The sequence below is a fragment of the Myxocyprinus asiaticus genome, chromosome 48, assembly GCF_019703515.2.
Source record: "Myxocyprinus asiaticus isolate MX2 ecotype Aquarium Trade chromosome 48, UBuf_Myxa_2, whole genome shotgun sequence".
Lineage (NCBI taxonomy): Eukaryota > Metazoa > Chordata > Actinopteri > Cypriniformes > Catostomidae > Myxocyprinus > Myxocyprinus asiaticus.
This window is the reverse complement of record NC_059391.1, coordinates 28,425,956-28,447,319: the sequence shown is the minus strand read 5'-3', so window position 1 is coordinate 28,447,319 and position 21,364 is coordinate 28,425,956. Positions and strand designations below refer to the sequence as shown.

The 21,364-nt window shown below is 38.1% G+C and overlaps 1 protein-coding gene and 1 long non-coding RNA gene across 3 annotated transcripts in view; both read left to right on the top strand.

Moving 5' to 3' along the window:
• The window catches only part of LOC127437109 (fibulin-1-like), a 64,239-nt gene extending 48,215 nt beyond the window's left edge, over window positions 1-16,024 (top strand). The window contains exon 17 of one of the 2 annotated variants that reach the window (XM_051691783.1): window positions 12,104-16,024. In XM_051691783.1, coding sequence (XP_051547743.1) covers window positions 12,104-12,243 — 140 coding nt within the window. In that variant the 3' untranslated portion in view covers window positions 12,244-16,024. The remainder of the gene's footprint in view (window positions 1-12,103) is intronic. The other variant, XM_051691784.1, reaches the window with a different exon arrangement.
• Window positions 1-21,364, top strand: part of LOC127437139 (uncharacterized) — a 222,433-nt gene that overhangs the window by 58,851 nt on the left and 142,218 nt on the right. Inside the window, exon 2 of the long non-coding RNA XR_007896527.1 lies at window positions 13,015-13,129. This is a non-coding gene — a long non-coding RNA (uncharacterized LOC127437139). The remainder of the gene's footprint in view (window positions 1-13,014; window positions 13,130-21,364) is intronic.

The window sequence follows — 21,364 nt, the reverse complement described above, 5'->3', positions numbered from 1 at the left end:
TAATAATATGCAGGTTTGAGTGGAGAAATAGTGAACGCAAAAGTGGCACAACTGTTTTGTGAATTCACCCCAATTTAGGGTACGTTTACAAGACAACGATGTACTAAAAACGGAAAAGTTTTTCCTTTGCATTTTTGAAAAGTTTCGCGTACAGACGACAACGGTGTCAAAATGATCCCCGTTAACACGGATCCGTGAAAACGACTAAAAATGCTGTATTATGCATGCCAGGCCAGTAGTTGGCGATGTCACTTTGTAAAGAAACACTACGCGCCTGCGCACATAAGCATTCTTCCACAGAGCGGTGAATACAAACAATGAAGATGGCGAAAGCACTGAGCAGTTTTGTCTGGACAAAATCTTGAGCAGCACAAACACAGTCCTGTAGTCCGCCACTGTAGTTTTGAATATCTCGCGTGTTGAAGTACTCGCGCGCATGCCTATAGACTGAACACGTAATACGTGTGCGCATGACGTCATCCTTTTCAAAAACGTGCACTTTGAAACCCGTTTTCAAAAGTTTGCGTTTTCAGGCCCCAAAACGCCGTTGTTGTGTAAACGAACAGCCAAAATGCATAAAAAGTTTTCCGTTTTTAGTTGAAAACGTTGTCGTGTAAACGGCCCCTTAGTTTGGTACTTGGTGTTGGTCCTACACTGCTGAAAATCATTTTCTTACTTAGTATTTTTTCCAGAATGTTTTTATTTTATTTTATTTTTTAGTAAAATATCTAAAATCCGTAAACAACATACATTTACTTAAGAAGCAAAAGGACAAACTATTTGACAATGGGATGAGAAAAATAAACCTGTTTTCCTTTTTGAATTACATTTATTTTTATTATTCCATTGGCATTTTATTTTTTAAATCAGATTTCTCTGAAAGCAAGATTTGATATCTTGTGTCATATTGCTTGTTAAGTAAATTGACCTTGTTTTAAGGAAGTTTTTACTGGAAATATAAAAATGATGTTTTGCAGCATGGTACTGGCTGTGTGCAATTTCCTACTTTTATTTGTGGTGCTGCTGAGAAAGTGGTGCTCAATGGACGTGTGTATCGATGTGTGTGTGGTCCAAGCGGGCATGAAGTGTGAGATTACTCTTGTACAGGATGGGCGGCCTTCATGGAGGTACAGTCCATTGCATCAACGCTCTCCGTGTTGACACAGGCTCTACATTGGTGCTCGCATCCTGCTTTGGTGTCCGGGATGAATCCTTGACCTTAGACATCAATGACGTAGTACCAGCCTCAGACGGCACTGCCACAAACTTCACTAACCGTCTGATGCATAATGCACACAAAACTGGAAAACACTATCTTTCTGCGCTAATCTATTTGGTTGGTTTGGCGCCCACGAGTATGGTGCATTGGCTCTTTATGTCTGTCTGCCTGGAAACAAAGTTGTGTTTACCAGGTACAGAGATGATACAACAAGCACTTTTAAGGATGAAATTATAGATGGATTTGACAAAGTTTGCCAGGTTAGTGATATCAAACCTCTTAAAAATATTTGTCGTTTTATTTGAGGCACTTAATAGCATGCAAACTAGATATCCAAGAGCAGAACTGTACGGTTGGCTGCTTGTTTTCTTCGTTATGTCTGTGATACTTGTTTTCTTTACTGCATTAAGAATATTCACTAAAACACGTTTTTCTGTTTGCTCTTTGTACAATTATTCATGAAGACTGCCGTGTGAGCCGTACCATTTATACAAAAATGTAAACTGTCGATTAAATCTCTTTATATTGTTAATTGTGATTAATTTCAATTATTATGCTTTACATTAAAATATTATTTTATGTGGGACAACTGCACGTCATAATTTTTATGTAGTCTATATGTCCAAAACAAGCTGATAACTCTGATTCTGAATCACTTTTGCATTTTTATACACCAGTAAATCAAGACAATGTACTTCTAAACACATCTAAATGGTGAACTGACCCTCTAAGCTCATTCACATTTTTTATAAATTATTTAAAAATAAAAGCAAGCACCAGACTTGTCTGTAATTGGTTAAAATGCTCAACCACTGAAAAATAAAATAAAATAAAATTTGGAGGCAACAGGAGTAGACCTAATTCGACTGCTGTAATTGACACTTTTTACTAATAACTGTAATCTCGATTATTTATTTGATTAATTGTGTAGCCCTGCTGCCATGCTATTATTTAAATATTTTTTTTCCTAGTCTGTGGATAGTTATGGTATAAATTTATCTCAAGTAACCTGACCCTAAAAGACACGTAACAATGTACACATGTAACAAACTGTGATTGGTGGCTTTATTGTGTCAGTCAGATGACTCTTCCTGTCTAAGTAGGTGGTTCTTGGCCAGAATAAGCAGCAATTTGGTCCAGGCTTTTTGCCGTTTAGTCCAAGGTCTGTCTAAACACGAGACTAGCAAATGACGTATTGATATCAGAATTGCAAGCTTGGAAAAGCCCAGAACTGTGGTGACTCCCTTGACTACCACGAGCATGGGGAATGTACCAACATCCGCAGGCGCAAACGGTGGAAAATCAAACGCTGCGGCATCTTCACTTGAGCAGCTCTCAGTTTGGCTACACCTCAGGTTGAATAAAAAAGCGGGATAAAAATTCCACTCGGTTGAAACATCTGGTAGGGTTATGCACCTGTGGTTGGGGCTCCATCCAAGTGATGCGATATTTTAACGCAGGGAAGTTAACGTTACAGTGGAGGTGACTGTAGAGACAGGCCGTCTGTGATCAGGTATGTGATGTTGGCTATGGCTACTGTCCTTCACACAGACCAGAGGAATTTTAGTCAAGCGTGTGAGAAATGTAGACGCTATGGAGGGATGAGGCATTGCTTTGCATCAGCCGCTACCTCAGTAGCATATAGCTTTTCCAACCAGTGTTTGGGAAGCTACTGTAAAACTCTAGTTTGCCGTCATTGAAAACGTAGCTAAACGATTTACTTATTTATTTGTAGCAAGTTGTTGCTCACGATGACATCACAGTGATGTCATTTTGTTGTTTACAAAAAGTCGTACAAGTATGCCAAAAATCGTGCAAACGCCTTTATGCATTTTTAAGTTATGAGCAATCAACCAAAGTGGCCCCTTTTTTTTTTTTTCCTTTGGGCCACCCTGTAAATGATAGCGTACTCTTATCTCACTTTGAGCAAAAACGCATTTACAGTCCATAGTCTTGCTTTTCCAGTCAAAAAAATAGACCAAAAATATTGAACTCACTCGTATTCAATTTTTTTTGCAATAAAAATATTTAAAATAAAAAATCCCCCTACTACCACCTGCCTCTAACTAGCAATTTGAAGTAGCAAATCGTAGTTCATGGCTATGACATAAGCTAAAGGCTAATGGTTATTGGATATTAAAATAAGGGACAAGTCCTTCAATATGTCCTGAACAACTTCCGGTTTTGATAGAAAAATGGTTAATACATGAAAGGAAACTGCACCCATCAAGCGATTTTATTGAGTCTGTAAAGAAATTACATTACGGTGACTCCAACCAGGTCTCCTAAGCAACCAAATTGGCCCGGTTGCTAGGGAGGGTAGAGTCACATGGGGTAACCTCCTCGTGGTTGCTATAATGTGATTCGTTCTCACTGCGGCACATGGTGAGTTGAGCGTAGATGCCGCGGTGGATGGCGTGAAGCCTCCATATGCACTATGTCTCCGTGGCAACACGCTCAACAAGCCACGTGATAAGATGCGCGGGTTGACGGTCTCAGACGCGGAGGTAACTGGGATTCATCCTCCGCCACCCGGATTGAGGCGAATCATTACACGACCACGAGGACTTAAAAGCACATTGGGAATTGGGCATTCCAAATTGGGAGAAAAAAGGGGGAAAAAAATCACACAAAAAAAGTAATTAAATTACAGTCAAGCTACTCTTTCAAAAGGTAAAAGCTACACTACAAGTTAAGAAAAGTAGCTAAGTAATCATCTGGCACAAAAAACCCAATAAAACTATTGAAATTGTTGTTATGAACAGCAGCATTAAAAGAAATATTTAGCCACAAAAAGATGTACAATTCTCAGCAGAGACTCAATGAATTGTTTCTGACATTATGTTAAAGAGAACAGAAGACGAAGTGCCACTTAGTGAGGTTAAGGTTAGTCTTCAACTATTTTACTCGCAACTGAGTAATACTTATGCTTGTCTTTGGAGTGCTCTTTCTCTTATCTGAGAGGACAGAATAGCAGGACAGTGTTTAGCGCACCACACGTTGAAGCCAAGAAGAGTACAGTCTAAAACATTGGCCTCTCGATAGCAACACATCACAGAATGATTCAAAAATGGCATACAATTAGCCATACGATGAGCAGGACCAAACCCACAAAGACTCCTCTGCCTGTCAACTGAGGGATTAGCACTGAAAATTGAACCGTTTCTTTTCTCCTGAGGTGGTCTACGGCCCCCACCGGCACTTTTCACAAACCGACAAAGCTCGGCGAGGGATCCCGGTCATGCATCATGACTGATTCATCATCTAATGTGGCGTATTTAAGGGCAGCGACTGCAAGGAGGCGAAAGGACCTAGGAACTTCTTTGATGCCAGGAGTTGTAAAAGAGAAATATTTTCATCAATTAATCGTCAACATGAAATGGCATTCACAACCCATTTTACTTCCATAATGTTATATACTTCCAAGTAAAACGATACTCAACATGTGTTGTGTAGGGAGGTACTTAATGTAAACCAATTGGAATTTATTGCATGGTGAAAAGTGGGCGTTCCATACCAGAATGGAATCCAAACAATGGCTAAATTCAACTTTATTCAATGGTCTGGATGGACTTGGCGACGTTAATGGAAAAGAAAGTCATTTGAGAGGTGGAGCAAGTTTCTGATGAAAGATTATGAAAACAAAAATAATTTCTTTAGAATAAAACAATGGTTTATTAGCTATTTGGCTATTGGTAAACTATAACTTGCTCCGTCTGACATCACGAATACCTCTTAATTTCAACCGCTCCCCTCCACCCACCCAGCTACATTCTGGTACGCAGCGGCCACTTTTCACAATCCCATCAATTTACAGTGGATAAAATCAAGTTCCGCACTAAATTTATTCTCATTGAATATCCTGTTTTACTAGCAATAGCAGATGGGTATGAAACTTGTTTGAAACAGTTCCATTTTTGCAATTGTATCACCCTGGTGGTGCAGAAACAGTCTGAAATCGAATGTGCAAAGTGATTTTAGATCTTTGTGACTTTAAAAGTCAATCATTCCAGTATCACAAGTCTATATTTGTCAATGTATTGCCTGAAGAAATGTGACATTCTCAGCTAAATTCCCAAAATGCGGGAATTTCTTACTGGATGAACTCAACTTTAACTCCCTGCTATAAAGAATCCAAGCACTCAATTGTAAAACATGACAGTGTGTTTCAGATTTCAATATAGTTCCCACTAAAACAAACATTCCACTTCTATCTGAGCTGTTGACCTCAATGATTCATTGCTAATTGAGCTTGAAACACCGAACCACACACGAGGCCTTTCAAAGATCACTAGTAAAAGTTCTCTTTTTAGTTGTTAAGGGCTGTTTGGATAATGCAACCATGCTTCCCAACAAACAAGTGGCCGGGCTTTTTGTATCCTTGTGTGGTACCGCTTTGGGGGTATTCGCACCAGGCATCCATAAAGTAGATAAACACTGGCATTTTCAACATGTGGGCTGATTGCTTCGCCCTTTCCTGCGTAACCCATAAGCTAGCATGTTATTATCCAATACTGTGGTCGAGAAACTCATTCTGCGCATTTGTAACTAGTGTTAAACCTGCCTATTTTGGATGCTGTCATACATCTGCTCTCAAATCTGGGGTGACCAAAAAACCCGAAATTGCACTGTTTACATGTAAACCTTCAATATCGCAACCCACATTGCCATTTAGCATGACAAATGGGTGCTGACATCGACTTGAATTTGTTTTGTGGCAAGTGTGTACGCTGTTAGCATGCACTTACCTCAAGCTATTTTTTTCTCCTTGCACATTCATGGCATTTTGAAATTTGCATGGGAACATTTTGCGCATCTTAGTGGTTTGGAAGACCACAAACACTTTCAAAAACGTAGGTCTTTTCTTTGAGTGTGTTGTGGTAATGTTCATACAGTATTATGGTAGCATGTGAGCTGATATCTCGCTAGCAGTTTTTGAATGAAAGAATGCGTCATATGTCTCAATACTATACGCCAACAGCAAAGCCAAGAGCACGTGCTATGAGGTAACATAAAACATTCTCTTTCATTGTTTTGAATTTGGACATTTTGAATGGTCGGGACTGCTAAAATCAGCTTCCACCGTTTTAAAAGTGACTAAAAGCAGATGGTTTAGAGTTCTGGTCCCAGAATTTGACCTGTTTTCCAAGGCTTTTATGTGGTGTCATAGCTGGCTGAAGACATGTTTGCAGAGGTTTTAGAGTTTGTTTGTCTTTATCTTTCAATCGTTGACCAGCCTCTGGTTTGCAAAGGTTACAGTGATGTGGTCCACCTCAGTGATCAACATCAAGTGGCATTTGACCATCTGTTGAAGTTCTAGAGCTTTGACAGTCAGTTTCCACGACAATGCTTTCTTTGACTGAAAATCAAGTGTTGAGTGTATCATGTTGGTCCGTGGCGCTGTTATATACAGCACAGACATTTAACCACATAAATGTCATTTAAAGGCAGTATATATGCAAGTTACTCATTATGGTGCCTTTAAGACATGAAATCAAAACTGTCTGAGCTTTGCCAGCTTAAATATGAAAATGTAAATGGACCATTTTTCTTTTTTCTTTTTTTTTTTTACTAAACTTAGTGTTTGGTCTTCAGAATAGTGATCAAATAACCCACTGAGCCCTTGTATAAGTCATTTATTTTTGTGAGTATGAAATATTTGATGATATGTTTAATAATTTTAAATTGCCTATCAAAAAGTGCACTTTTTATGCTAAATGTTTCTTCGATACATCAAGCCCACTAAATACCTACAATTGTGATTCTTTGGTATGAAGAGACCCGTTAGTCACGTGCTCAGTCACGACCCGTTAATGAGGTATTCCAATGGGTTTTTACAATAGTTAAATTCAAATTACGAGTAAATGGTGAAAACTACTTGAAGAGACTTCACGTTTTATTCTATAACATAAATTACACATATTAAAGCTAGGGTGTGCAATCTTTTCCAGATTTTTTTTTTTTTTTTTGTTATACTAAGTCTCTTCACATCCTGATAGCAATCAATAATTTAAGTGGTCTAAATATAAAATATATATATACAGGTGCATCTCAATAAATTAGAATGTCGTGGAAAAGTTCATTTATTTCAGTAATTCAACTCAAATTGTGAAACTCGTGTATTAAATAAATTCAATGCACACAGACTGAAGTAGTTTAAGTCTTTGGTTCTTTTAATTGTGATGATTTTGGCTCACATTTAACAAAAACCCACCAATTCACTATCTCAACAAATTAGAATATGGTGACATGCCAATCAGCTAATCAACTCAAAACACCTGCAAAGGTTTCCTGAGCCTTCAAAATGGTCTCTCAGTTTGGTTCACTAGGCTACACAATCATGGGGAAGACTGCTGATCTGACAGTTGTCCAGAAGACAATCATTGACACCCTTCACAAGGAGGGTAAGCCACAAACATTCATTGCCAAAGAAGCTGGCTGTTCACAGAGTGCTGTATCCAAGTATGTTAACAGAAAGTTGAGTGGAAGGAAAAAGTGTGGAAGATGCACAACCAACCGAGAGAACCGCAGCCTTATGATTGTCAAGCAAAATCGATTCAAGAATTTGGGTGAACTTCACAGAACTGAGGCTGGGGTCAAGGCATCAAGAGCCACCACACACAGACATGTCAAGGAATTTGGCTACAGTTGTCGTATTCCTCTTGTTAAGCCACTCCTGAACCACAGACAACGTCAGAGGCGTCTTACCTGAGCTAAGGAGAAGAAGAACTGGACTGTTGCCCAGTGGTCCAAAGTCCTCTTTTCAGATGAGAGCAAGTTTTGTATTTCATTTGGAAACCAAGGTCCTAGAGTCTGGAGGAAGGGTGGAGAAGCTCATAGCCCAAGTTGCTTGAAGTCCAGTGTTAAGTTTCCACAGTCTGTGATGATTTGGGGTGCAATGTCATCTGCTGGTGTTGGTCCATTGTGTTTTTTGAAAACCAAAGTCACTGCACCCATTTACCAAGCAATTTTGGAGCACTTCATGCTTCCTTCTGCTGACCAGCTTTTTAAAGATGCTGATTTCATTTTCCAGCAGGATTTGGCACCTGCCCACACTGCCAAAAGCACCAAAAGTTGGTTAAATGACCATGGTGTTGGTGTGCTTGACTGGCCAGCAAACTCACCAGACCTGAACCCCATAGAGAATCTATGGGGTATTGTCAAGAGGAAAATGAGAAACAAGAGACCAAAAAATGCAGATGAGCTGAAGGCCACTGTCAAAGAAACCTGGGCTTCCATACCACCTCAGCAGTGCCACAAACTGATCACCTCCATGCCACGCTGAATTGAGGCAGTAATTAAAGCAAAAGGAGCCCCTACCAAGTATTGAGTACATATACAGTAAATGAACATCCTTTCCAGAAGGCCAACAATTCACTAAAAATGTTTTTTTTTATTGGTCTTATGATGTATTCTAATTTGTTGAGATAGTGAATTGGTGGGTTTTTGTTAAATGTGAGCCAAAATCATCACAATTAAAAGAACCAAAGACTTAAACTACTTCAGTCTGTGTGCACTGAATTTATTTAATACACGAGTTTCACAATTTGAGTTGAATTACTGAAATAAATGAACTTTTCCACGACATTCTAATTTATTGAGATGCACCTGTATATATATATATCTTCTGTGGAAGAGACAGGACTAAAAAATGATCGACCAATCATTGCATTCGGTCCAAATGTAATGATAGGATGTCCTTCCTGTCTGTCAATCTATATTTGCATACCGCCACGCAACTTGTTCGTGCAGACAATCACACATCATCAGCGCGGGTTCCTTGACGCTGTGCAGAGCGAGCGCGAGAATGGAAGGCGAACCGCAGCTGCCTTATGTTCCTCCTGAACCACCAGTAAAAGGAAACAAGAAAAGAAAGACCATGTTAGAAACGTACAACGCTTAGACTCTGCTCTGTGTGTGTGTGGTCATGTGTGATAGAGGAGGCGTGGCTTTGGAGACACCTCTGAAGCGAGGGCGGGCTCTATGCTGTCAAAGCTAGCTTGCTATCTGCTAGCCTTTCTGGATTACACACCCTAGCTTTAATACCACAGTTTGGGATTTTGAAGCTGTTGTGTCTTTTAAAAATGCATTTTGCTAACCTGTCGCTAAATAAGGAAAAGCACGTACCTCCCATGCTCATTTTAGCTGTAGTCCATAATTAGCACTGGGATAGCAACATGCATTTTTAAAGAACACAGTAGCTTCAAAATGAACATTTAGGTATGACTGTGTGTAAGTTTTGTACAAAACATAAAAGTCACTTCAAATAATTTTAACCACAGCTGTTTTACTCACATATCTAAAACTGCCATTCCTAAAGCCAATAGGAAATTCCTGAGGGAATCCATGGCTTGAAAATGCTAATTGTGTTTTGTTTTTTTTGGACTAGAACCTCAACAGCTCTGTAAATGCTTTTCTCTCAATAGAGCATCCATAACAAACTTAAGAATGTATTCCGTGACTGACTGAATGCTTTTATTGTAGATAAATCTTTCAGATTGAGACAGTTCAGCCTTTAATGGTGCGGCTGGTCATCTGAATTTTGGCCCGGGAACTGAGACAGTAAAAACCAAATCTTAGTGGTCTAAATCGATTAAAGTCATCCTCAATTTACTCCCATTAAATTTCTTTAAACACACTGTAGCTTATACTGTAACGTTAGCATTGTGTTCTTGTGAATTTACCCACAATGACCACAAGGCTCAGACTGTTATACCTTAAATGTGCGAATCTCACGAATCCTGTCAAGAACATGTCCTGGTTGTATCTCGCCTCAAACACAAAAGAAAGAAACAAGAAATTATATTTTGTATATGAATAAACAACTAAGCCAATTTTTAGTTTTATCACCATTATTTATTTATTTATTTGCACTGTGACATTATTTTTATGACAAAAAATATTGTCATTACTACACTGTGAAAAAGCAATAGTGTATTGTTTAAACTGTAATGTGTACCTCAAGTAATATTTGTTGTACTGCCTTTAACTTACACTGCTTTCAATGATTTAAAACTTTTTTTAAACTATAATACAACATGTGTCATAAAGAAATAATGTCAAACTGTGCAAATCAAACCTAAAAATATTGTTAATTCTCTTTATGTGAAATGTTTTGGGGTGAAATGTGATCTATACATGTTTCATGAGATACACCTGTACAAAACAACCGCATTTTTGTTTCAATGGCCAAAATTGAAATTTAAGTCTTAGGTCACCTCCACAGTAGGCATTAATTTAGCTACATATACGCCTCTCATCGAAACTAGGGCGCCATTTTCATCCACCAAAAACTGAGCATTACGATAACCATTACTTTTGAAATGTATAATGTTAGGAAATTAAAAGTGTGGCCTAGCATGTATTGTGTAAGAATGTAAAGGCATCAATCCTCCCCTTTATCCATAGAAAATACTCAGAACCAAGCTGACTATGACGACAAAATGTAATTTGTGCATGACTGACAGTGTTCATTTACCCTTCGCTAGGCCTACCATAAACAGCGAAGTTCACAATGCTAATATGCTAACATACACTTCTGTGCCACTTCAGCTAGCCTCTCAAAGTTAAACAATAGTTCTGCCAAAACAGAACATTTTGTAGTTGTTTACTCACTCAGCTGGTTTCTGAACTTATTTTGTCCATGCAAATAATGCGAATGGTGACTTACATTGCCAAGCTTCAAAATTCACTTGAGCGCTATATTCGAAGACTTCCGAAGCCACATGATAGTTTTATGTGAGAGTCAGACCAAAACTTTTTGAATTCAAAAATGGTGCTATGACATAAAAAATGACAAACCTGGCTGGCTAGCAGCATGACTCAGTTTGCCCCTGCTGGTAGATGCTGTAACTACACCATTGCGGGACAAAAAGCATCTTTATCCATTGATGGCATTTCAAAAAGAGTTTCAAAAAGTTTGTGTGTGTGAACTATCCCTTTAAAGACTTTTGTATGTGCAGATCTGAGTGCCTAATGTCACCAATTTTCTGGCATGAGATTCAGTCCTGACAGCCTCCATAAACACAGTATTTTCATTCCCTTCTAATCATTTATTCACTTTAAGGTGATTTTCCAGCATTCTTTGCTCATAAGGGTTGGAGCGGGTGTGGTCGACCAGGCTTGTAATGTATGTCTCGTGTCCTTTGAGGAACGCAGTTTTTCTTTGTTTCTGTAACAATGAGTGTCCATGCGACATCCATCACCGCATATAGCGTTTGTACCGCTCCTTTGAGTCACTCCATAATGGTCATGAATTATTGTTATTTTTGTAAACCTTGAGCAAGTTAGTATATCACCAATTATTGGAACGTTATAACCCAGACATAGTTACGACAATGTTTTGTCTCTGTAAATGATAAAAGATTCATAATTTTAAACTTCAGAGACTGCTTTCAACTAACTAATTAAGGACAAAAACATACTTTACGTAAGCATGCAAACGCAGATGGGAAAGTTTGGCCAATTCAGGGCAAACAAAACTCGACGAAGAATCTCCAATGTCAGGTTGCAAAAAACAAATTACAATTTATTTCCACAAATAAAAGAGCTCCAGATCAGATTCAAATGTGATTTTTGTCATTCATACTTTAACAAAATAATAAATAAATACTAAATATAATTGGAAACATTCTTAAAATTAAAAATGTCTTTACCACTATAGTCTTCTAATTGCTAATTTAAGAATATCCTTTCTATCTATATCTAGATACCTTCTTCTGGACTTTTAATCTATACTAGGAACTTTTTATTTATTCAGTCCAGCTCCAGATCTGTCGCATATGAGGTTTTGGGTCACGTTCACTTGTGTTGCGAACGCAGCCTAAATCGCACCTTTAGTACTTTTGTTTTTGTTTTTCTGATTGTATTTTTGTTGTCTTACAGGTGTGGTGAGACAGGTGAAGCCGTTGGTTGGTCCTTTGAGCACCATACTGAAGTTGGCCATGAACTACGTCACAAACGGGGTCGTTTCTCACCGGAACATCATCAACGTTCACATCTATGTGTCTGAATTCTGGTTTTAAAAATGTCCCCCTGAGACTTTCTGTTCTAATACTTTAGGTGTCCATTTATGAAAGTATCAATTCACCTTTGAGTCCCCCAAAACATGTTCTAGCAATGTTCTGAATGATTGCAGTGTAAAAGAAAATGTAAATTCTGTACAGCCTGACAAACAGCTACAATTCAGACAAACTAATTGAAACCTAAAGGAATAATGCACACACAAATTCAAATTTTGCTTTCACTTACCCAAATATTGTTCCAAACCCATGACATATACAGTACATTTAACTATACGTAATCATTTGTGCATTTGGCAGACACATTTATCGAAAGCAACTTAAAATGCATTCAAGGTATAAATATATATATTTTTAATCAGATAGTAGACGATATATATATATATATATATATATATATATATATATACACACACTGGCAGCCAAACGTTTGGAATGATGTTCAGATTTTGCTCTTTCGGAAGAAAACTGGTACTTTAATTCACCAAAGTGGCATTCAACTGATCACATAGTATAGTCAGGACATTACTGATGTAAAAAACAGCACCATCACTATTTGAAAAAAGTCATTTTTGATCAAATCTAGACGGCAGCCATCACTCCAACACCTTATCCTTGAGTAATCATGCTTAATTGATCATTTGATACTAGAAAATCACTTGCCATTATATCAAACACAGCTGAAAGCTATTTGGTTCATTAAATGAAGCTTAACATTGTCTTTGTGTTTGTTTTTGAGTTGCCACAGTATGCAATAGACTGGCATGTCTTAAGGTCAATGTTAGGTAAAAATGGTAAAAAAGAAACAGCTTTCTCTAGAAACTCATCATTCAATCATTGTTTTGAGGAATGAAGGTTATACAATGCTTGAAAAAGATTTCATACAAAGGTGTACACTACAGTCTTCAAAGACAAAGGACAACTGACTCTAACAAGGACAGAAAGAGATGTGGAAGACCAGATGTACAACTAAACAAGAGGATAAGTACATCAGAGTCTCTAGTTTGAGAAATAGACGCCTCACATGTCCTCAGCTGACAGCTTCATTGAATTCTACCCGCTCAACACCAGTTTCATGTACAACAGTAAAGAGAAGACTCAGGGGTGCAGGCCTTATGGGAAGAATTGCAAAGAAAAAGCCACTTTTGAAACAGAAAAACAAAAAGAAAAGGTTCGAGTGGGCAAAGAAACACAGACATTGGACAACAGATAATTGGAAAAGAGTGTTATGGATCTTAACCCCATTGAGCTTTTGTGGGATCAGCTAGACCAGGGGTCGGGAACCTTTTTTCATGAAGGGGCCAATTTTTTAATTTTTGGTTGATGCATTTTTTTCAAAAGAGTCATAGCACAAACTAATAATTTACTATTTTCAACAAAAGTTTTTCAATAAAATAAAATGTTTATTATGCCCATAGACTACTCAAAAACAATCAAATATGCAAAAATGAATAGGTAACATGTTGCAATATGGAACTGAGTACACGTGTTTGTGCGGGTCTCCATAAAATTACTTAATTTTACAATTGATCATGAAAAATTTAACTTACAACTGCAAACTGCAAAAATGCAAACTCACAGCACCTCCTGAGATGATCGGAGATCATTTGCAGCATTCTCATAGACAATATTATTCTTGCAAACAGTTTTCAGTTGAATGAAACAGAGAAAAAGGAGTGATAACTCTTTACATGCACTTGTTCCACGAGACAGGGTCTCGCTGCACGCCTCTGAACAAACAGCGGATCAGACACGAGCATTGACGGCTATTCTGTTCTTATATGATCAAATATAATAAAGTTTCTTCAAGCGCGTGTCTTTGTGACTAACAGCATTTCTTGTCATGTGTCACTCCGAGACGTCTTACAGGTCACCCACCTGTTGCAGGTATGAGCAACATTACTCACACATGAAATACCTGCATATGAGTGAGGAGCTCGCAAACTGGATTGAGCCTCGTCGCATTTTGCAGGTAGTGGGTGCTATTTCACACCCTGGGCGCACATAAACAAATAACGAACATTCATAAAATAGTTATTGGGAAATGAGGCCCAGAACTCTATGCATGTGCGCGTCTTGGAGAAGCGCTTTCATTGCACTTGTGAACAGCAGAGCTCAATGCGCACACATTTCAAATCAGACGTGCATCGGTGGCTTTTCTTTAATCTGTTCTTCAAAATATAATCACACATGTTTCGTCATACACGCGTCTTTGTGTCTAATTTCTTGTAATATATCACTCCAAGAAGTCTTACAGGTCGCCTTCCACAGTGGCATCAGCAAAATACTCCGCATGAAAAATCCACATTTGGCGGGTGTTCATTTCAAACCTTGTTCACCAGGAGTAGGCTGTACGACAAATTCGGGAGAAAGGAAATCAAAACTGTGTCATTGTGTCATTGACTTCAGGCTTTGCAATCGCACCCACACTTTCTGCAGGAAAATGATCTCTAGAAAGTTTTAAACGATCATGTGTTGGTGAAAGAATTGTGAGACACCCGGCGAGCCACTTGATTTTTAACAAAGAGCCACTTGTGGCTCACGAGACATAGGTTCCCGACCCCTGAGGTAGACTGTAAGGTGCGTGAGAAGTGCCCGACAAGACAGCCACATCTATGGCAAGTGCTACAGGAAGTGTGGGGTGAAATGTCACCTGAGTATCTGGACAAACTGACCGCTAGAATAACAAGGATCTGCAAAGCTGTTACTGCTGCACATGGAGGATTTTTTGATGAGAACTCTTTGAAGTAGTTTAAGAAGTTCTGAACATTTTATTCAAATTATAATAGTAATTTTTCACGTTATTAATGTCCTGACTATAAAATGTGATCAGTTGAATGCCACTTTGGTGAATTAAAGTACCAATTTCTTTCCATAAGAGCAAAATCTGTACTTTATTCCAAAATCTATTCCGATAGTTGCCTATTTCAAATATATTCCCTATTTTTATTCCTTATCAATAAATCTGATCTGGTGAAATATATACATACAAAACTCTTCATCTGCTGAAAATATAGGCTTTAAAAAGCTACATTTGGTAAATACTTGCATATTGAGCATTATAACAGACCCAAGTCTCTATCATTTCAAAATAAGAGTCCTTGGTGTGTTTCCGGCTTGTTTATAGTCAAAAGTCCTGCGTTATGCACCATATCTGCTTTTGGTATTTTATATATTTTTCTAGAAATTGATTTTAAAAAACTATTGGCCGATTAATTGGTTATCTGCCATTTCCAACAACTTAGGTATCGGTATCGGCAAAATCAGCTATTGCTCGACCTCTATCAGGTAGTGTGTTCGCTAGGAATTGACCCTAGCATTGGTTTACCAGTTGAGTTACATGAACCCCATTAATTGTGTTTGACAGTATTTAAATGGACACCTAAAATGAATGATTTCCATCTTTTAACCAGCCACACAAGTTTTAAAAGAGGAACATGACAATAGGATATTCAAGAATGTTGCATGCTGGGACTGATGCCCTGCTTTAGATGCCACCCTGTTTAAATCGGTGGGAAGACACAATTTGCTGCTCTAATGCTTTTTATTATAGAATGAAAAAGCATGTTATTTTTTTTCTTATTTTCTACTGGTTTCCTCTTTAGCTGCTTTTAAGAGTTGGACTGAAGGTGTTTCTATGAATTGATGTGAGCTCATCTTTTATAGAGCTGAAGAAATGAATGTGGAGTTGATGACTCGACACTGATTGTATGCTTGTACACACTCTGCATTCCATAATGTATTGTATGCATCACAGACTGTGTCATTAAAATTTTTTTTTAGATTTCTACTCCTAATTTTTCGACTTATAGTAAAGTAAATGAGGTTTGGGGCGTAACAGAATACTTGGAACGGATGTTCACATTGGACGCATTCTCGTGTTCCATCAGCACTGTTTTTTAATTGTTGGTCTATGTAAAAATGCCCTAGAATGTCCTTCGATAGCGATGTGTTTTTAAGATGCTGTCACAAGTTTAAAGTTTGACTTTTAAAAACGCGTCTTGCTGTTTTTGTACACATGAACGTTTCTTGGTAACTGCATTCTATCACAGTTATATTAGAAAAAACTTTTCTGATTGCACTGTGAATTCGGCAACAATAGGTTGAAAGTTTTACTGCTAAAATCAGTCTAATCACTGCCCCTAGTGGCTGAAGCTGGAAGTGTTGTTGAACGCATGGCTACGCGTGAGCTCCGATTTCCTGGGTTAAATGTCCAGAGGGTGGCGCCAAAAACGAGTATTTTTGTTGTAAATGGTGTAATACAGTCAACATGAATGCATATTTTATTAAGTGTACGTCCTAACCCAAACTCTAACCCTAAACATAAAATTTTTATTTTACAGCAAAAATGCAATCTTTGAGGTGCACTCACAATTGTTTATGTAAACAATCACTTCCTGGTTCCCACTGGAATAGAACCTGTGATTTCAGGGGACATGAACTTTCAAAGCAACACCATGTTGCATGTATACAACTTTTAATCTATAACGAAAGAAATATAGTTCTGAGTGGCAGGTAACAAAGCTAACAAATTTAAATTCTAGAAACATTTCCAAAGTTTACATTTCTGTTGTGGATGAAAATGAAAATACAAAGTTTTACATACAGTTGCAATCGAAATTATTCAAAGTCATAGTATGAATATATAACCTAATATTTCTAAATAGCAGGATTTTAATTTTTTATTAAAAATACAGCTATGTTATAATTATTCAACCCCTATTGCATGTAGCTGTTTCTTAAATATTTAAGGCTACACAGGTAATTGTTTTAAAACTAAATTAAGTAATCAATCTGCAAGGGCACTTATTTAAGTTTTAAAATGTAAGTTTAGCGTTGTAAGAAAAACTGGATTTCTTTGCAAAAAATGCAATTAAAAATAAGCTGTCTCAAAAGCTAATAGAGGAGATTATTTCATTACACAAGAAAGATCATGGCTAAAAGTACATTTCCAAGGCACTTCAATTTCCAATAGACAAAGTTGGCAGCACCATTCATACATTTCTTAAATATGGTACAACAGCAACCTTCTTGGGATGTGGAAGAAAGCAAAACTTCACCAAGGGAAATGTTGACTTGAATATTCAAGAAGTAATTAGGAAAGACCCGTGGAGTCCTGGAAGAAGGTTTTATAGATGTATGACACTAAACTGAAAATGAGTTGTAGACCCATTGGTCAGCAGTACGTCTGGAGTAAGATGACAAGGTGATGACAAGAGCGACACCATCCCCACAGTCAAGCATGGAGGTGGGTCAGTCCTGTTATGGGGGTGTTTTGCGGCTATCCTGACTATGTGACTGACACCATGGATTCTTTCAGGTATCAGGCCATTTTGGCATGAAAAATGTGATGCTTTCAGTGTGTAAATTGAAGCTCGGTGATCACTGGACTTTCCAGCAAGACCGTAACACCAAGGATACATCCAAGTTGTCCAAAATCTGGTTCAGGGATAGGTCGTGGAATGTCCTTAAATGCCCCTTTCAGTCCATCATTAAAATCCCATTGCAAACCTTTGTTGGGATTTCAAGGAAGCAGTGGCAGCACAGAAACCAAAGAATGTCAATGAGCTGGAAGCTTTTGCTCATGAGAAATGTGTAAAAATTCTAATAGAGAGGTGTCCGAAGCCTGAGAACACTTACCTGAAACATTTATTTGCTGTTATAAAGGATGCTCCACAAATGATTGACTTTGAGGGTTGAATATTTTTGACATGACATTTGTGGAGGGATGTAGTTATTTTTTATTTTAAAATTTGGGTTAACTGAACTCTTTGTTCTCAAAATCACTCAAATGTGTATTAAAAACTTACTGTGACTGTTTACTGAGGTTTTAGTTGATGTGTTTTAATTCACATCACCAGAATGTAATGCTGGTCAGGGGGGTTGAATAATTTTGATTGCAATTGTATGCCAAATGTGTAGTTACATAATATGTGTAATAGTAGTCATGTGTTCATTGAATTAATTAAATTGTTCATTTATTCAAAATATTAGCAAGGCAACGTGAAAACGGATAATGATTACATTGCAAGAAAAGTGATTCATGTATAGTATCTGAAGTCCAACCTAAACTGAAGCAATATTATCTAAATAGTCCTGAAAATGTTCTCTCAACTTAATTGTAAATTTTGTTATCATCTTAAAACATTTTATGCATAGAAAATTTCAGAGCAAATACATAAATATAACTGAAATATAACAAGATACTGTATATCATTCCACCTACATCGCCCAATAAGTAATTAGTCATTTATCCTGGAATAACTTTTTTAAATAACCTTCCCATCTCTGAGTAAAACCTCCACAAAACTCCCCGTATAGAATTAGCTGGTAAAAATGAGTAATTCAATTATTTCACAAGCTTATAATTTGACCATAATTTGCTCGGGTTGTTTCAAATCATTAGTAAATCAAACTTTCCATGTAACTTGGCTCGTTCATCTGTACAAATGAAAGACTGTTGGTTTTTGCATATTGGTCAATTTAAAAGCGAAACGCATGCCAGCACAAGCCAATCATTCCCACAATCCTCTACTTGGAGTAGCAGACTAGCTACGGTCATGCCATGCATTGATAAATCGCACTAAGTGCTGTACGTTTTCTGCAGTGGAAACTTGGTCACAGCTTTCGGAGGGCTGGGGTGAATGGAGACATTTAAGACCACATCCCTTTTAGCAAGCGGCCACTGAACCAAGACTGTCTTTCCTCAACGTCAGGGGACGTGAAGCAGGCAGCTCCAGCTCATTTCAGCAGATGGAGAGCTGCTTCGTAGTCATAAGCCACTTAAGACCGCTGCGGTTGTGAGCAGCCGCCATCGAGCAGCTTTACAAAGACAATGAAACACAGCGAGGGATTCATTTATCATGGTTTAACATTATTCTTTTGTGCTTAGATTGAGGGTTACTCCTCCAATGATGTCCACAACATCAGAATACCAGCTTTGAAGTCTCAAAAGGTTACTTGAAAAGCATTATAATGCATAAACTGCTTGTGAGACTAAAGGCGAAGTGTAATATAAATATTTTAGGAGACTTAATGTATAATAGCCTAATATGTTGTTCTTCATGTCCATCTTGCTTGTTAACATCACAGAGGTAAGAAAAATCACAAATGAGAACTCAAAGGAGACAAAATGGAGACTTCTGCTTCCAAAATGTTTCTTCTCAGTAATATCACGTGTGCAGTGTTGGGGAAGCTACATTGGAACTATAGTTTGCCAGGCAATCGAAAGTAGCTAAACTACAGTCAAGCTATTATTTGTAGTTAGCTACTTAAGAGGGCAATCTATTTTTTTTTAAATATATGACTAATGATATAATTCATAAATGATTCAGGAAAGCAATGGGATCTGAATGTGATGGTAAATTTAAACTAACATAAAAAATTTAGAACAGGCTGCAATCAAATTTGAGAAAACGGTGTAATAACCAGCAACATTTCATTATTTTGTCACTATTAAAAAGACCTAAAGTAGCCAACTGCGCAAGAGCCAGGGAGTCGAATCAATTTTAGAATCTGTTCATTCACGTGAAATGTGAGAGAGGATTGTTTTCAATCGAATGTCTCAAGCTGTGTCCCAAATGGTGCACTAGACACTATGCACTCAGCCATATAGTGTATGAATATTCTAAGTGTAGTATCCTCTTAAATAGAACAATTAACGTGTTTTAGTACACAGCAGCTGAACAGCTGACGGAAGTGACGTTTTATCCGTGAAGCAATGTGTTGTCGTTAGATTTAGCGAGTTAGCCATATTTAGTTCAACACTTGTATCTCAAACAACGTTCATATTCACACAGCGTGGGGTGATGGTAAAACATTAAACTCACATTTATGAGGTGCAGTCTTCACTGTGGTTTGGCTAGTTGCTGTATTCTCCATTATTTACAACTGTTTTGTTAGACCAGCAACGTAGCCAGCTAACTCCACCCTTTCCGCTACATACAGCAAGCTGCGAGCGCTAAGTGCATGAAGTGTTCAACATTCACACTCGGTTAAAGAAGTGCATCATCCAGGTACTCGTAGTACACTTCTTTTTGTTGCATTTTCAGTGCTGACATAGTACTCGCACTACTTACACTACAAAATGACGTAAAATAGTGCAGATGTGTGCGGTTTGGGATGCACCTTCAGACTTTCCAAGACTACGGGTAAGTCTCATCTCGCTCCCTATGTCGTAAATCAGTATGTCGTGAACACTAATTCGAGCACTGGCAAGGGTGTTTATCCATCGAACATTGGAACACTTATGACTCAAACTACTGCGGCATGGCTGCTGATACCGATACCGAAACAGATATATTGTTTGGTCGCACAACACCGCTACTTGTTTGAAAAAAGTAGCTTGTTACTGTTAAAGCATCTATTTCACGCTGCTGGACAAGTTAGTAGACTTGCTAGCTACTCCCCAGCATTGCATGTGTCTCCTTTAGAGTTTCAAAAGTGACCTCAACAAGGTTTCAACTGCACTCATCAAAATCTCAAAATAAACCCAAACATTTATCATCAAATTCTTCCAAGGCCAAATGATCTAAGCCAGAGGTCGGGAACCTATGTCTCGCGAGCCACAAGTGGCTCTTTGTTAAAAAAAGTGGCTCGCCGGGTGTCTCACCATTCATCACCAACACATGATCGTTTAAAACTTTCTAGAGATAATTTTCCTGCAGAAAGTGTGGGTGCGATTGCAAAGCTTGAAGTCAATGACACAGATTTGATTTCCTTTCTCCCAAATTTGTCGTACAGCCTACACCTGGTGAACAAGGTTTGAAATTAACGGAGTGGCGGGTAATGCGGAGTGGCAGGTAATTTTGCTGATGGACCAGCCACTGTGGAGGGTGACCTGTAAGACTTCTCGGAGAGACATGACAAGAAATTAGACACAAAGACGCGTGTATGACGAAACATGTGTGATTATATTTTGAAGAACAGACGAAAGAAAAGCTGCCGATGCACGTTTGATTTGAAATGTGTGCAATGAAAGCGCTTCTCCAAGACACGCACATGCATAGAGTTCTGAACCTCGTTTCCCAATAACTACTAACCTTAGCGGTTAAGAGCATTATCTACTAGCGATTTTACGAACGTTTGTTATTTTTTTATGTGCGCCCATGGTGTGAAATAGCAC